The following is a 17,540-nucleotide window of genomic DNA, read 5'->3' as shown; positions in this document are numbered from 1 at the left end:
GCAATAACCCAGGAGAAAATTACCAATTGTGTGGTACTACACTTAAGGAAGTGGAAAGTGAAAAAAAGGCCTGGGGGTAATTGTGCAGTCAAATATGAAGTTTGCTGAGTAGTGCAGTTGGGCTGCCAAAACAGGTCAATGGAGTCTTGTCAATGATATATAGGAATTTTGCTAGCAGGGATAGAGAGGTCATTATCCTGTTGTCAAGGCAATGGTCAAGCTACACCTAGAGTACTGTGTGTAGGTCTGCAGGTCTCATTTTAGGAAGGATGTAGAGTGAGTAGACAGAAGGGCAAAAAGATTGATGAGGGGGAACAAAGGGGTGCTCTCACCAAGAAAGGCTTAAATTCTGCAAATTGCAGCGCCTGGAGAGTAGGCACCTGTGAGGTGATCTGATTGAGGTGTATGGAGGGGAAGGGTTGAAAAGTTTTTAGCCTAACATATAATTAAAAGACAAATAAAAAATCAAACTATTTTTATACAACATATTCTTCCCTTATATCAATGCACTTTTTACATTGGTCCTCCAAGCATTTTAATCCCTTGGAATAGAAGTCCAAAGGTTGCTTCTCCAACCAGGTCTTGGCCGCACCGATGACATCATTTGTGATGTCAAAATGCCTTCCTTTTAAAAATTTTTTGGAATTGGGGAATAGATGGTAGTCAGAGGGAGCCAGGTCAGAAGAATAAGGTGGATGGTCCAAATATTTGAAACCCAATTGTTCAATTTTTGAACAATTGGGTTTCAAATACTGCTAGTGTGCTAGTGCATTGTCCTGAAGGAAGATGATGCCTTTGCTCAATTTTGCACGCCTTTTTTCTTTCAATTTTTCTTTTACTTTGTCTAATAAAGAACAATAGTAACTTGCATTGATTGTCAAACCTTTTCCTAGATAGTCTATCAACACTACACCTTCACAAACCCAGAAAACAGTAGCCATCACTTTTCCAGATGATTTTTGGGTTCGGAACTTCTCGGGTCTTGGTGAACCTGAATGTCTCCACTCCATTGATTGTTGTTTTGTCTCAGGGCCATAAAAATATAACCAAGTTTCATCTATAGTCAAAAGTTGATTTAAGAAATTGCTCTTATTCTGCTGAAAATGAGTGATAATGGTCTTTGCAGTCACCACTCGGTTATCTCTGATCGACATTGAAGGATTTCGGAACTCATTTTTTGCTGATAACTTTTTCATTCCCAAATTGTCATGAATTATCTTCAAAACGCATTTGTGTGATATCTTTAGTGTCTCCTCTATTGTTTTAACTAAAATTCTTCAATTTTCAAGTATCATTTCATGAATTTGATCGAAGTTTGAGAGTTGATGCAGAAATTGGTCTTCTCAACCTTGGAGCATCTTCAAGGACAAAACTGCCTCTTTTGAATTTGCCAACCCAATTTTTTTACAGTTGCACAAGAAGGACACTGTTCTTTAAGTGTTTTGGTTATATCTTCAAATATTGCTTTTGCAGAATAGTTGTAGAATAGATGTGCAGAAATTTGCCTTTAGCCAGCGAGTGGTTAATTGGTGGAACAGACTTCCATCTTTTGTTGTGGAAGTTGATAGCTTAAAAAATTTAAGGCTGAGCTTTTTTTTTTTTTTTTTTTGTTTTTTTGTTTTTTTTTAGGAGCATTAGCAACTAAGGCCATATTGCTCTGAGGATATGCGGTTGTCATTCCCTGACCTTTCTGCACCCTCCGTAATTGGTGGTCACGCGCTCGAACCCCGGTCTAATCAAGAAGTGTGTGCTATGCACTGCTGCTCCTGCCCACCTGGCTACGGGCTGAGCTGGACAGGCATTTGGAACAAATGGAGGGTTGAAATAGGAGGGGTTTTTTTTGGCTGATGATGCATAAGTTTGCTTTCTTGCATCGTATGCCTCTACTAATGCTAATGTTGATAAACATAGTCCTTAACAAAGCTGCAGGGGAATATATCCAAGAATGCAAGGTCTAGGGAATTACATTGGCAACAAAATCTAATCACCTCATCCCAACCACATCCAGATATTCATAGACAGGAGAGAAATTGAGATGTATGCCATCTTTTTGTTACACAGACCAATGATTTGGGTCATCTTTTCTGTGGAAGAAGAAAGTTTTCTAACATATTAAGATACCACCCTCAGCAATGGTTTTTCTTTCTCTTTTTTACAAATCAAAATGAAACAAATCTTTGTGTGACTGGTAGCATATAAACAATTAAATTGGAAGTCAAGAATAAGCTTACATAACTGCTTGTTTTCTCACTTTCTTAAATTCTAGCACTTCATTTATTTATTTCATTAGCATTAATAGTAGAAAATTATGCAAGGAAGAAAGCTTATATAGATTCAGACATAAAAAAAAAAAAAAAATTGCTCATTTCATTTATCCAAACCTCCTTTAACTTATTCAAGCTAATTACTTCCACAACACTAGTGGAAGTTTGTTCCAACAATCTCCCTCTCTGGCTGAAGGTATACATCTATCCAGAACTATCCCTTTCCCATATAAATATGTCTCCTTGTGCATGTCATCCAAGAAATGGTAAGGATACCATCAGCACTTAGTTTACTCTAGTCACTTAAAGACTTAAATAAATCACGTCTCCTTGCATAAATTAGTTCAACAAATGAAAAAATTCTCCACTAGAGCAGCAAAAAAGGAGATTATATGAGTACTGAAAGTGAAAGACAAGACAACTGTTCCAAGGTAAACATAACTAAGCACAAGGGCAAATTTTCCCAGAATAGCAATTTGTTGCTTTGGTAGCTGCCAGGCTGACTAAAAACATATGCTGCACCTTCTTTTTCTCTGGATCTGATGTAAAGTATTAACTAGCATTCTTTTGATTCTAAACATTATATCTGAGAAATGGTATAACTGTACAGTATTTTCTGTAGGGCAAACATTACAAGACCATGAGTGAACTATTGTAAATTGAACTTCACTTTTGATTACTGACCTCAGCGTATTTCATTTTTGACAAATGAAAACCTAGTCTGTTCTTAAAATAGTGTGCATACTAGAGATGTACAAGAAGTTTTGCAACTTGGGTATTATTAAGAAAAAAAATAGTAATTTCATTTTTCAATACAATGCCCTTATAATTTAACTCTTTCAGGCAAGTCTGATAAACAAATATGGGCCTTTGGGTACAAATTTTGCACTAGCAGCCAGTTCTGTGGAGATCTCATCGTGGATCTCCGAAAATTTGTAAAAATGTACACTCTGTACATAAATGCTTTTAAATATTACTTTATTCTTATTTTGACTTAGTTTCCCAAAATTAGAATGAAATTATTGTTGTAAATCAAATTAGAATTAAAAAAAAATAAATTCACAAATAACTGTTAAAAAAAAGTAAAACATTTATATCTACATCTACTTATGTATCACTTAATTCAATTTATCAAATTATGGGCTCGAATTCCAAAATTTTTCAGCTATTTGTAAGCCCAAATTAGACAATGATGGCTAATAGGTGCAAGCCTATTCCAATTTTAAAAGCTAAAGCTATTTTCATGCTGTAGTTCATCTATTACAAACTACACCTACAATCACTTGGAAACTCAGTTAAGAAATGATAGCACTTATTGGAACATTTAAAGACAATTCACAAACTGATACAATATTTGAAATGACCATGAAAAATGTGTGTGTGTGTGTGTGTGTGTGTGTGTGTGTGTGTGTGTGTGTGTGTGTGTGTGTGTGTGTGTGTGTGTGTGTGTGTGTGTGTGTAAATAAGTGTATGCACATACAGATAGCTCTTGTTTTGCGTTGATTCGCAATAGCACCGATCACTAATCACAATGCCATCTTTATTTTTATTTTTTTTATTTTTGCAATTTTTTTATAGATTGAAAATTTAAAATCGTCAGACAAAATTTATAGACATCATACTGTGCTATGTATCGTGCAATGTTCATGTGATTTAAGACAATCTGAGCCAATCAGCAATTAGCACATTCGTATCAGAGATGAGAAAGATTCCTGCCCTCAAAGTAACCACTCGTGGATGTGGGTAGTAAAGGTCCATGCAGTGAAGCATTCAGTTGATTGTTGTTTACACTATTTACACGTGTTGAAAATTTATTACGCTAACATTGTTTTATTAATTGTCCTATTAATAAATCATGTTATAAAGTTTTTAATTTAGAATAAAGACATGCCATGTCTTTATTCTAAATAGGGCTATGAATATGCCTCCATCGACTATTACTACAACTATGAAGAATGCTAATAAAATAAAACAACACAACTGATGTAAAGTGGTAGGTAAAATTTTTGGTGCCCAAAACCTAACCCTGTGATTTCCGATTGACTCCATTATATAAATGATTCCATTTGCACCTGTCCCCGCAGGAACAGGTGCAAATGGAATCTAACCCCGATGTAAGATGTAAACCGAGGGCTACCTGTATATACAGGTACACATTCCTCAGGACTAACATGAAAAACATGTTCTTGTTTTGGTTTTTAGGAGCATTAGCAACTAAGGCCATATTGCTCCGGGATATGCGGTGGTCATTCCCTGACCTTTCCGCATCTTCCGTATTTGGTGGTGACAGGCTCGAACCCCAGTCTAATCAAGAAGCATGTGATACACACTACTGCTCCTTCCCACCTGGCTACGGAGGCACCCTGAAAAACATGTAGGGTGTTTCATAACACACAGGTCATACTTTTGGAATCAATTCAGAATATGAATATTTATATAAACATATGCCCAATTCTGAATGGTTACAGAGTTATAGCTGGTTGAATTTTAAAACACAGCTATGGAGTTTTCATGGTAAAAAGTAAAAATAATAAATAAGAATAAGCAGACACATACCTAGTAAAATGTCTATTCATAGTAAATACATGTTTGCTTATTCTTATCATTTTTAATTACTGAAAACTCCACAGACATCATTTAAAATTCAAATAGCTCCATAACTATTCAGAATTGGACATGTTTATATGAACTTTTTTCATAGTTTTCAGGATCAGTTAGTGCTTAATTGATCCTGAAGTACAGCTCAAATGTTATGAAGCACTTTGCACATATGTATATATTCCAGAAAAGATTAAGCAGAGAAAAGGAGAACAAGGCAGCTTTATCATGGACAAAAGTAATAACATCATGGAAAACAGAGAAGATAAGAGTTTATCTTCTCAAGACTGTAGCACAGTTGCTTTGGAAGCCTGATAGGCTAATCTGTAAAAATATATTCTGCACCCATTTTAATGCTTTCATATGTGAGTTTCCCAAACATGCGCTGGCTTCCCTGTAGTCAGTTTCTGATAGATGTGAATTCTGTGGAGTGGGTTTCTTGATGAAACTTCAAAATTTTGTAACTATTAAAATTTTGTTCATAAATATTTTAAATATTAATTCCTTCTTATTGTAACTTGAATTCCCAGAATTGTATTAAAATTGTCAAGAATGAAACCAGAATTTTAAAAAAATTGGAAAAAAGGGGGGGGAAAAATCATAAGAAATAAACTCACTGTTCTTATTTTTGAGGCAATAGTATTCTCTACATTTATTTATGCACCACTTAAATCAACTTCATCAACTTCTGGATCTGAATTCCAGAGAATTTCTTCAATTTCAGCTTTTGTAATAGTCAAGAATAAGACACAAAATAACTGAAATCGAATATATGAACCATATATGACTCAAACTTTATTAACATAAATTAAAATAGAATAAAAATATAAAATAAGGCAGGATAAAATTTTGATGTAAAAATAAAATACACTGAAAACTGCAGAGTTAACAGCAATAAAATGATAGATAAATTCAAATATATAAAACTAAAATATACAAAATATTAAAAATTAAAAGCAATAAAACAACCCAATAGCTTTCAAAGGCGGCCACCTCCTTTGTAACAGTGAGACTTGCCTGTCATGGAACATCCTTAAATAATATCAGCAGCAAGCGTTACTGTAGGGGCATGGAAATTATCCTCCACACATGCAAGAAGACCGTAAATGGCTTGAGAACATGCCAAGCAGAAATGTTCATCCCGTCCAAGAATTACGGTTTCAAAGAGGGAATGAATACAGACTCCCCTACATCTATTGATGAGACAGGAGAGTCTGCGTTGATGGCCATGGGGAGTGCTATGTTATTGCTATATTAGTCTCTGTGGTTGTTTCCCAAGCCCAGAGGCTAATTTGAAGAACAAAAATTGCTGGCAGGTATGATATTCCCTCCAATTTTCAAAACTATTTTTGGACTGCCATCAATTAAAACTGCATCTACTGTTAGGTGTAAATACAGATAAGAGATGGAAGCACATTACTTGAAACATACTTGAAGTGACAAACATGTACATACTTATGTACTCCTTAGGACTTTTACATAAGGAAAAATTTCAAGACAATTCTTACATGAAGATCTTAATTTAAAATGATCTCTTAGTCACTGTCATGGTCATTTAATTACAATGCTTTTTCCAACATAAGCATTCTCCACTTCAAATTTAGAGCAGAAAGCCAAACTGTAACCAATGTTGTGACAAAACTTTTGACTGCAGTACTTGGTCTGGGAGATTAATCAGAACATCAGAGAAATGGGCTCAAAGGGATTGGATTTTGCTACATTGGCAATGCATATACACAAGCCTACTTTGATTAAACAATACAATCAGTCCTCGTATAGCACGATAGTTGTGTTCCTAGAAACCCTCGTGCAATACAAAATCATGCAATATAAACAACAGGCCCTATGGGAAAAATAGGGTTAGGTGCTGACCACCCAAGATTGAACACACTTTGATAACCAAAACATTACCAAACACAATAAATAAAATACTTACGTATTTTATAACAATTAAAATATGCAATAAAAAATAATATTATAATTTTTATAATATTTTTTATTATTATATTATATTTTATTATAATATAATAAATAATAAATAATAAAATAATAAAAAATACGTAGGTATTTTTAACGAATAAAATACGTATTTCATTACGACTATTACGTAATAAAATATTGCTAATGCTTTTGCTTTTGTCGTAAGTAAACTTGTTTTTTGTTTGGTTTTCTATCCAACCAGATGACAGGTGTTCCATCTCTTCCAATTCTTTGTGTCTTAATCTAATGGATTTTAATTACACTTTGAGTTGTTCCTGCTATGAAAGTTGTTTCTATTTTCTCTGCATTCTTTGTAATTCTCGGCATTGTTTCATTTAGGCTGTAGCACGTGCAATATCACGTGGTCTTTCATTTCGCTCAAAGCGTTTCACAATTTCATATTTTTTCTCTTTCGACAGAGGCGGACTGGCCATAAGCCTTACCGGGGAAACCCCGGTGGGCCGGTGGCCGGTGTGATTTTGGCCATAAACCATAGTATGAGGCCACTATATATTTTCCCGGGTAAGAAATTTTGACCCAGTCCACCTCTGTTTATTGATATTGCTTTTCTTTTTCTCTCTGAATCTGCAGTGTCTTCCCCAGGACGCTTCCTTTTAAGTATTTTACTCATTTTTAGGGAATAAAGCACAATTACAAAACGAGGAGGCACGCTTAATACACACATAAACAAAGCTGCGCGCGTGTAGCAACTGAATAAACAACACCTTAAAGGCAGAGATACACTATTAACACCTCACATTTTACTAAAGCACATTTCTAGGGGTTATTATCATAAAACAATAAAAACAATTTCCAGTTGCGTTTCTGCTAGTGGAATCTGTTATAAACTGGTAGTAAACTCGATATAATTGCATTTGCGATTATACCGATAGCTGGAATTGTGTTGGTTTTTATGTTATTATGGTGAAATGTGTTTCCCCTTCAATATAAAAAATATATAAATACATTTTCGGAATCTTCTCTTCATTCCTATCGTGTTGCGTTCAGTTGGGGTGATTCCGCATTCGACTGCCATTTCTTGTAAACACAAAGGCGAATCGTGCATAAGCGCATCCGGTTTGTGTTATATAAGATATCGTTCCCCTATTTATAAATCGTGTATGATCGAATTCGTGTAGTGTAAACACGTGTTATACGAGGACTGACTGTACTTCGTTAACATTGAATAACAGTGTAAGAGCATCCATCATACAAGATCTCATAACGTGATTAATTCTCTTTTCCCCAAAAATGACGTAAGTTTGTTTCAAAGATATTGTGATGAAAGTGCTAAAGACTGTAGCACATAATGGCTTCATGGATTATTTAAAACAACTTTATATTGCTGGCAAAAATGTATTATTGCTCAAGGATATTAATTTGAATTAAACATTTGAAAGTATACATATTCACTCATCTTCCAAAAACTTTTTGAAATATATTAATTAATCAATAATCTATTAATTAATATGCAAAAGAATGACAACAAAAGTAGACAATTTTCATTTTCACTTTCTGAAAAATGGTGAAAATGTGAAAAAAGTGAAACTTACTAGTATCATCCTCGCTTTTCATGCTCATATCTTTGAGAAGATCAAGTTCTGCCAACAGCTTTATGTAGCTCTGGCTCTTTCTAAAGTTAACAAAATATGGCTCCTCCTGCATTATTTCAAATACCTAGGAAATGTGAATTAAATGCAATGTAACAAAACAAATTCCTGACTTATTTTAAACAAAAAATTGCATTCTTGTTCTGTGTGTCATGCATACAGCGAGGTTTAATTGGCTTTAATTAGTTGGTACCCCATAATTCTTGTCTCTGATGGATGGAGCATAAGATTGATTCTTTATAGCAGTCATCTTGTTGTAGTTCTCATAAAATTCTTTTAGTGGTAATAAATCCAATTTAAATAATCTGTGTTTTTAATCTTTTCTAACTCCACAAACTAATGGAAATGTTTTTGTTGAAATCCTGAACTAGACTGAACTCCCAAACTGCACATAGTTGCCAAATTACTTGAGCAGAAAAACACAGCATGGAAAAGTTAGAGCAATAAAAAGTACTGAAGCCTATAACAGCTACAAATCGATTTATAATAGTGCCACAGTAAAAGTTAGGCTGGCAAAGGCAGATTGCAAGAAATTGCTTGCAAAGAGAGGGGATAAGGAAGTCTTATTCCTTGCAAAGGAATAAGAATTCCCTCTCTTTGCAAGAAATTGCTTGCAATGAGAGGGAATAAGAAAGAATGGGAATAAGGAATTCTTCATATATATAAATGCAAAGAAGAGAAGGACAAATCAGATCGGACCATTATGTAATGGACATGGGATAGTATTAGATACCCCAGCTGATGTTGCATATGAATTCAGGAGTTACTTTGCATCATTATTTACAGAAGAAAAAACCCTTTATGTCAATGAGAAATTATAGGAGTGAATTTGAAAAATATGTAATTATAATGATATTGAAATTTCACATGATTATTTAATGAAAAAGCTTTCGAGACTACAGGCAAGTAAGGCTTCTTAAGGGGATGATGACATATACTCTGCAATTTTAAGGGAGGCAGTAAGTGAATGCACTGAACCATTAAGACTAATTGTGAGCATCACTGAACTCAGAAGAGATTCCATTGGACTGAAAAAGTGCCAATGTATCACCAATACATAAAGGCAGTTCTAAAAGTGTAGTGGGAAATTACCGACTGGTCAGTCTAACTTTAGTAGGGAAAATCATGGAGGCAATGATCAATTTAGATAGAAATGGAATTCTGAAAGATACACAGTATGGTTTTGTAAAGGGAAAATCATGTTTAACAAATCTGGTTAGCTATTTTGACAGGGTCACCCATTAGCTGGATTTAGGGAATAATTTGAACATTGTTTATTTAGATTTCAGCAAAACATTTAACTCAGTCCCACATAAGTGGTTACTTCATAAGCTGGAACAGGTTGGAATCACAGGGAAAATCCTTAGATGGATAGCAGCATGACTTCAGGGCAGGAGACAGGATTGTGATAAATGGTTATTCTTCAGATTGGATTAATGTAAGACATGGGGTTCCCCAGGGACCAGTATTGGGACCACCGCTGTTTTTGATTTTCTTAAATGACATCAATAAAGGGATAGAAGGTGTGATGTCTAAATTTGCAGATGATGTAAAGATCAGTAGAGTAGTTAATTATCACCGCCAAGCAGAGCTTCTTCAGAAAAGTGGCAGCTATGCTTTAATTCAGCAAAATGCTAGCTCTTACAGCTGGGGACCAGCAACCCCAAAATAACTTATACGCTTGGTGAAATCGAACTAAAGTCAGTAGTGGAAGAAAGGGACTTGGAAGTTACGATATGGTGAGACATAAATTTCTCCGAGCATTGTAGACAGGTTGCAAGGAAGGTTCATAGTGTCCTATTCATGATTTATTGAACATTTGCTAGTAGAGATAAGGATTTCATAATCCCATTATATAAGGCTATTGTTAGACCACACTTGGAATACTGTGTTCAAGGAGACCACACCTAAAAAAAGACATCAAGCTTCTTGAAAGGGTCCAAAGACAGGTAACTCACCTGGTGAAATCGACAAAAGAGCGTCCATATGAGGAAAGACTTTGAATATGTGGGTTGCACAGCTTGGAAACTAGGCACCTTAGAGGAGACTTGATTGAGGTGTTTAAAGCTCTGAGATGCAAAAGTAAAATGAACAAGGACAAAATTTTCAGTTATAAATGATTCTAGAGCTAGGGGCCATAAATTCAAGTTACTGGGGGGAGATGTTTAGACTGGATTGCAGGAAATGTTATTTTTTACCAGTGTGTTATAAATTACTGGAATAAGTTACCTACATGGTAGAGGCTGACAGTTTGGGAAAATTCAAAGGTCAGCTGGATAATTACCTACAGGAGGTGGAAATGAATTGGTTGTCTATTTCCTTTACTCTTATTATTTATTTCATTTATCTTATCTGGGTTCTACTGTATAATCGAAATTCTTAATTTTAAGCTTCTCTTTTAAGTTATTTTTTAACCACCTGCATTTCTTGGCCATTTGCATTTTAAAATTTGAAAATGGATACTGTTTCTTCAGAAATGGTGTTGGTCTGAAATTCATTATTTAGAGACAAATCCTTTTCTGGCTTTATTTTTAAAATATCTACTATTCAATAGCAGTAATATGTTATACTTAAAATAGAGAAAATACATTTAAAATTTTTTTTAGTATTGAATTAATTATGAAGAAGAATTAATGCACAAAAAAAGAAGTTTCTCGCTATTTAAATATACTGTATAAGTACTTCATTATTTAACTCAAATAAAGATCTTCATTGTCTATAATATTACTGAATAAATTATATTTTTGTTTTTGATTATTTTGTTTATGAGCCTATATTCCAGTAAGTAATCATTACAAAAATACAAGGGAACCACTTAAATAACTACAAGTGGTAGTAGTGGATGTGATGCAAGAAAGCAAATGTATGAGCTTATGCAGCAGCAGCCAAAAAAAAAAAAAAAAAAAAATCACACCATTCCCTCCTTAAATTTATTTAACTTATCAACCTATCAACTTCCACAACGACAGATGGAAGTTTGTTCCAGAAATTAACCACCCGCTGGCTAAAGGCAAATTTCCGCACATCTATTCTACATCTGTCTTTTCTTAATTTGAATTTACGCCCCCTTAGGTTCATAATCTGAACAAGTGGAATGATCCCATCAGAATTCAGCGTGCTCAACCCATTCAAGGCCTTATACACCTCAAGTGAAGAAATATTTTATGTGAAACTTACCGCTGAATGCTTTGAAGGAAAAAAAATCTCATCTGATATCCATTTGAATTGCTGATATCCATTTTTCTCTTAAATTTCAGTTATTAGGAAATTTAAAAACATGTACCTTATTCCTTTTGTCATAATTACCTCTAATCTAAAAATCACACATGCACAATCAGCATGAAAGTTGCTGGATCAACTGAGGGTCACCAAAGAAAGAAAATGATCACCTCTTTGTGATGACATCAGCAACAAAGCTTAATTCAATTGTAAGGTTTTATTATTCAGAGGGTGGTGGTAACCCCATGTGTAAGTCTCGAAATATTGTACCTAGTATACTGGAGGTGACCCAGATGTGAACCAATATAAGCAGGAGTTTAAGTGTGGCATCCACACCACTCCTCTGTGTTAAAAGGCAATACTATGTGGTAGATGATTTTCATCAACCATTGCAATATCACCACTTTGCTTATTGGAGGCTTGAAGTGATGATTTGGTTTGGTTTGAGTTTTATTGGCGCATCAGCAGCTGAGGCTATAATGCGCCCTTGAAGTGATGAAATGAAGTCTTGACGTCCAGCAATTCCCCCCCCATCCCTTCCACCAGAGGGAAAAGATGGGGGGATTGCTGGAAGTATGATTGGTGTCTTTTGAGATTATGATGGACATCATAGAAATTTCCAACTTCCTTAATATTTCAAGGGTAGAGCTCTAAAATGATGTTCACAGGCCAGTCACTAACACCAATTGATCCAGTGGACTGTACCACTTGGTCCAGTGAACTGTAGACAGTCCACTGGACCAAACCTATTGGAAATCTCTAGGAGGCATCTGGATCAACTAGTGTATAATCTTGCTACCTCTACTCTGCCAGATAGTGACTGAAGGGAATCTGAGTACTGAGTATGCTGGGGATGTTCTCAGAACCATATTCTTGCTGTGAGTACACCAAATTCAAAAATTTAATTACTTTGTACAACATGTCCCCCCCCCTTCTTTCTTACTGAATTCATCACAAATAGAAAAACTAATAGAGCACGTTTATCTGCAAAAATATCTATACCTCCCAAACACTTCCTCTTCCATTTCACAAATATACATGGTCTCTCAGTTCTAATCTTAATGAGGTCCATTTTCACTTAGTCTGCTAAGCCCCACTTACTTTTTCTAACAGAATGTCAATTATCTATCGCTCGATTCAACCACTGCTCATCTCAGTAGTCTTAATTATTTGCTGTATAATTCCTTTCACTTCAAAGGTGATGCTTGTGCATATGTCCACACATTGATATTCCATGTCAGAGACTTAGTCATTTGGAATCTCCTCTTTTCTATCATCTTTGGCTTAAAATCTCTCTCTCTCTCTCTCTCTCTCTACCCCATTTTGTCAAATTCATCCATTGCTTCTATTGTTTTCCCAACTCCATTTGAGGCGCCTCTGTAGCCAGGCGCAGCAGTGAATAGCACACGCTTCTTGATAAGACCGGGGTTCGAGCAGGTGCCCACCAAATACGGAGGATGTGGAAAAGTCAGGGAATGACCACCGCATACCCCGGAGCAATATGGCCTTAGTTGCTAATGCTCCTAAAAACCAAATAACAAATAACAAACATTCTTTCTTTGAAACTTGACTTTCACTAATGCAACTTTCCTAAAAGTGAGGTAATTTTCCTTGGCGATTTTAATGTTCACAACTCCAGCAGCCTTCTGTTTTCTAGTCACATGGCGAGGCTTTTTGAACAATTACTAATGATTGAGGAGAGTCGAATTGAGGAGGGCCAGTTACAGAATATATGTGCAGAAATTTGCATTAGCCAATGGGTAGTTGATTGCTGAAACAAACTAGCAAACTTTTAGAGGGAATGGATGTGTGAAATTGATTTTTTTATTTTTTTTGGCTGATGCTACATAAGCTTGATTTCTTGCATCACATGCCTCTACTAACTACTGTTATCTCACAAATATTGTTCATTTACTTATCAGAATGCCAGAAATCCAAACCACAGTGCCAACACTATTTTTCTCACAAACCCTCCCAGTATATAGTCAAGGTGAGTGGTCCTCTAGGTTACTCAGATCACAACTTGATGATCTGTTCTCCAGTGGTCATTTCCAGACTCACATTACAAGAATGCTAAATGGGATAATCTGTGATTTCTATTCTTCCTTTCCTTGAATGGATTCCAATAATGCTGGTGTTTCCCAAGGTTCTTCTGATATCAATGTTTGTTCAGATCATCTATATATAAAAGAATATTTTGGAAAATAGTACTTTTTCATCTGCACAATTTTTGCTTTCCGCAAGGCGGGGGCTAACTGCTATTGTGTCATTCTACAACAAAGTGATTGACAGGTCGGTCTCAAAAACCACGCCTAGGCATGTCACTCTTAAATTAAGCTGCATATACCACAGTGATAACTCATTACCTGATAACGTTTGGTAGTGTTATGATATCACACAATGTTGACAGTTTGGGCGTTGTTAATTGTGGGGTTTAATTTTAGAATTCTACGTGTCTCGAAGCAATGATTCAATTTTTTCAAAAGTTTCTTCAGCTATTAGCAATGTTGTTGTTAATAACGGCAGTAATAGAAAAGAGAAAGATTGTATCAGAAAGGCTGAGAAGAAAAGAAAAAGATATTGAAGAGTATGAAGCATCACTTAAAAATCCTGATATCAAAGAAAACAAAGCGATTATAATAAGTTAAAGGCTCCACAATTAAGGAAAGATACAAAAAGTGGTAAAAGACAAAAATGATCAAATAGAGATTCCAGAAAATATTCACAGTTCAGGAAATTTAATACATGATGTTTTTGGAAGTATCAAAACTCCTTTGGAAGATGAGTTTCAATTTAGCTGCAATAAATAATACTGTTCACTGAATGAAAAAATTTTATCCGAAATTAAGATTCCAGGAGAATTGAAAATAGTTTATTCATCAGACCAAATTATGCCAGATAGTTGTAATGCTGAAGAATACAACTCTGTAACACCCGAAACACTTTATTCTCTGCAGCCTTCAGGTTTACCTCCTCAATGAACACAGTTTCCTGTGAAATTGGCTTTTAGTATGACAATAAACAAAAGTCAAAGTCAAACATTATCTAAGGTTGGTGTCGACTTAACATCACCATGTTTTTCGCATGGAAAATTGTACGTTGCATTAAGTAGAGTGAAGCCAGCTAAAATTCTCTTTATATTAATGAAAAATGAATCAAAAAACAAAAAAATTGGAAAAGAAATGTTGTTTATAATCAAATATGTAAATGATGGTTTTGTTATTAATTTGTTTTTAGATAATAAAATAATATAATTTTTGTACATCTTTTGATTATTAGAAGGGGGTGGGTGTGGGGAGATTCCCCCACTAAAAAAATTAAAATATAAAAACGTATAATTCAGGTTCGTGTGACACAAGTCAGAGGGGAGAAAAGCGACCTTCTGGCTTGTATTAGTGAAATTATTCTTGTAGGGATGAAATCCTTTATTGAAAAGCTGGGTTTTCCAATAAATGTGCTAAGACTGTTCACGATAAGAATGTTGCATATTTCAATGGGCTTGCATCGAAATCCCCAGATTAATTTTCTGCCTACACTAAAGCTCGCAACAATTGTAAAGCACTTAATCAGTCCAAACTACATTTTGAACAGGCTAAGAGCAAGAATTTTGATCAATCTTGATGCCAAGAAAGCTCCAGGTCCTGATGGAGCATATTTCTTCACTAGTTTCTCAAAACTTCTGCTCCTGAACGTACTCTCTATTCTGTGTCACCTTTTAACAATTATTTCACCGATGTTTTCCTTCCGCTTGGAAATTTGCTTATATCATGCTAGTTCCTAAAAAGGGTGAAGAATCACTCCAACCAATTATCATTCCATTGCACTTACTTCTATTCTTTCTAAAGTAATGGAGAAATCCATTAACTACCAACTCCTCAACTATATTAAAACCTTCCATCTGATCAATGATCACCAATATGGATTCCATTAGCATTGCATCACTAGTCATATATTGGCTTACATTACCGATCTATGGACAAATTCAATGGAAAAGTTTGGTGAAACTCAAGCAGTTGCTCTTGAAATTTCAAAGGTTTTTTGACCATGTCTGGCATAAAGGTCTTCTAACTAAGCTTCCATCTTATGGATTGCCAACTGTTTTTTGTAACTGGTATTCAGTTTTCTCTCTGACTACTCATTGTGGGTGATGGTAGATGGCTCTCTCTCTTATAACTTCTTGATTCTTATATCTTCTAAAATTATCCAAGTAAAGCCAACCTATATGATTCAAACTTTAGAGCAAAGTATTTGACACAATTAAAATACTAGAATTCCCCTACTACTCAGTCTATAATACTATAACAATAGTGGCAAAATTTGAATCATACAAAGATCTACTTATATTAAGTAGTAAACTACAAAATCTCTAGCTTAATTAAAAAATAAACTAACAAGCGTGACTAGAATTATAAAGGATTATAACTGTATTCTATTTATAGAATACAATTTAATATGACAATTAGTTCAATAAAATGGCAAAATTCTTCAAAAAGTTCAGCCATTTTGGCCTACACCTTGAATAATACCGTTTAATTGGTATAAAAAGTTTAATTAGTTCTTCCAGAATAACTTGCTTGAATATTTCCAATTTAATACAGGCAGTTTTCGCTTTACGAGTTTGTTTGTTTTTTTTTTTTTTTTTCCAAGTATCAAATATCAACAAAATCGAAAATATGAACATTAATTGCAAAAAATGAATGTTAAACATTCATAAATACCGCTTTTCAAACCACATGCATAGCTATACAATACAGTGTACCCAGCTTTACGATATTAATCCATTCCAGAGACACCATCGTATCGTTAAGATATTGTAATGAGAACCCAATAACACATTGTTTTTTTGGTAATTTGTTTCAAGATCTCGGAAGTTCAAATTTTCGCTGTATAACTAAGCTATTTATCTCTCTAAAATGTCATTTTTAAGGTCACGAGCATGACCTTAAGGTCGTATAAAAGGTCGTGAGCATAGTTTGTAAGTTGTATTAGTTACCAAATCAAATCATTAAAATGCACTGCACTTTCATCGTTATCATATGTTCTGTTATAAGAATCAATTTTAAACGCCTTTGTGATATTTTTCTAAAGCACATTTCTGGAAGTCATGACCATAAAACAAAAACAATTTGCACCTTCCGGTTTATTGGGTTTTTCTATTACTGCAAGCAATCATAAACGGGTAGTAAACTCAATCTTCTTGCATTTGCGAAAATACCGATAGCTGGAATTGTGTGGTTTTTTTTAAGTTATTATGGTGAAATGTGTTTCCCCTTTACTGAAATCTTCAATTGTATAAAAAAAACATAGATAAATTTTTAGAATCTTCTCATTCCTTTTTTTAAAGCTTCGTAAACTTGTTACTCTACACGAATCATGTTAGTTGCAATTTGTGTGTCATTAAAAAATGCTTATGCATGCAATCATGAAATTTATAATTAAAAGAGATTATCTTGGAAACATTTCTGAAGAAGACAACTCCTTGTGCAATAAACCGAGTGCCAAGCCAATAAATGAGTGATTGACACTCACTATTGGCTCGAGCCAATAATGAGCCAACAACTCATTATTGCTGAGCCAATAATGAGTGATCAACGAGTGTGCATTTAGTCAATGATGATGAAGAATAAACATTCTTTAACATTTGTAAGTCGTAAATAATTTCTTTATTATTATAATTTGCTTGATTTTATAGGCTACGTTTTCATTTCTTTGGATAAATCAATCATTGTTTAAACAAACTAATTAGCTAACTAATTTCACTGTTGTTGAGAACGTAACCCCTATTTTTAACCTTATGTCTATGTGAAATAAATTCCCGCTTTATGAGTTTTTGCTTTACGAGTGCGCACTAGGAACGAATTAACTCGTA

The 17,540-nt window shown here is 34.6% G+C and overlaps 1 protein-coding gene across 4 annotated transcripts in view; it reads right to left on the bottom strand.

The window, feature by feature from the left end:
* Nucleotides 1–17,540, bottom strand: part of LOC150090697 (sorting nexin-13-like) — a 372,237-nt gene that overhangs the window by 170,021 nt on the left and 184,676 nt on the right. For all 4 annotated transcript variants that reach the window (XM_090372320.1, XM_090372326.1, XM_090372330.1 and 1 more), the window contains one exon: nucleotides 8,396–8,519. In XM_090372320.1, coding sequence (XP_090228446.1) covers nucleotides 8,396–8,519 — 124 coding nt within the window. The remainder of the gene's footprint in view (nucleotides 1–8,395; nucleotides 8,520–17,540) is intronic.

The sequence above is a fragment of the Mastigoproctus giganteus genome, chromosome 1 (genome assembly GCF_048544385.1).
Source record: "Mastigoproctus giganteus isolate SK-2022 chromosome 1, ASM4854438v1, whole genome shotgun sequence".
NCBI classification, from domain to species: Eukaryota; Metazoa; Arthropoda; class Arachnida; order Uropygi; family Thelyphonidae; genus Mastigoproctus; species Mastigoproctus giganteus.
This window is presented reverse-complemented; position numbering and strand designations above follow the sequence as displayed.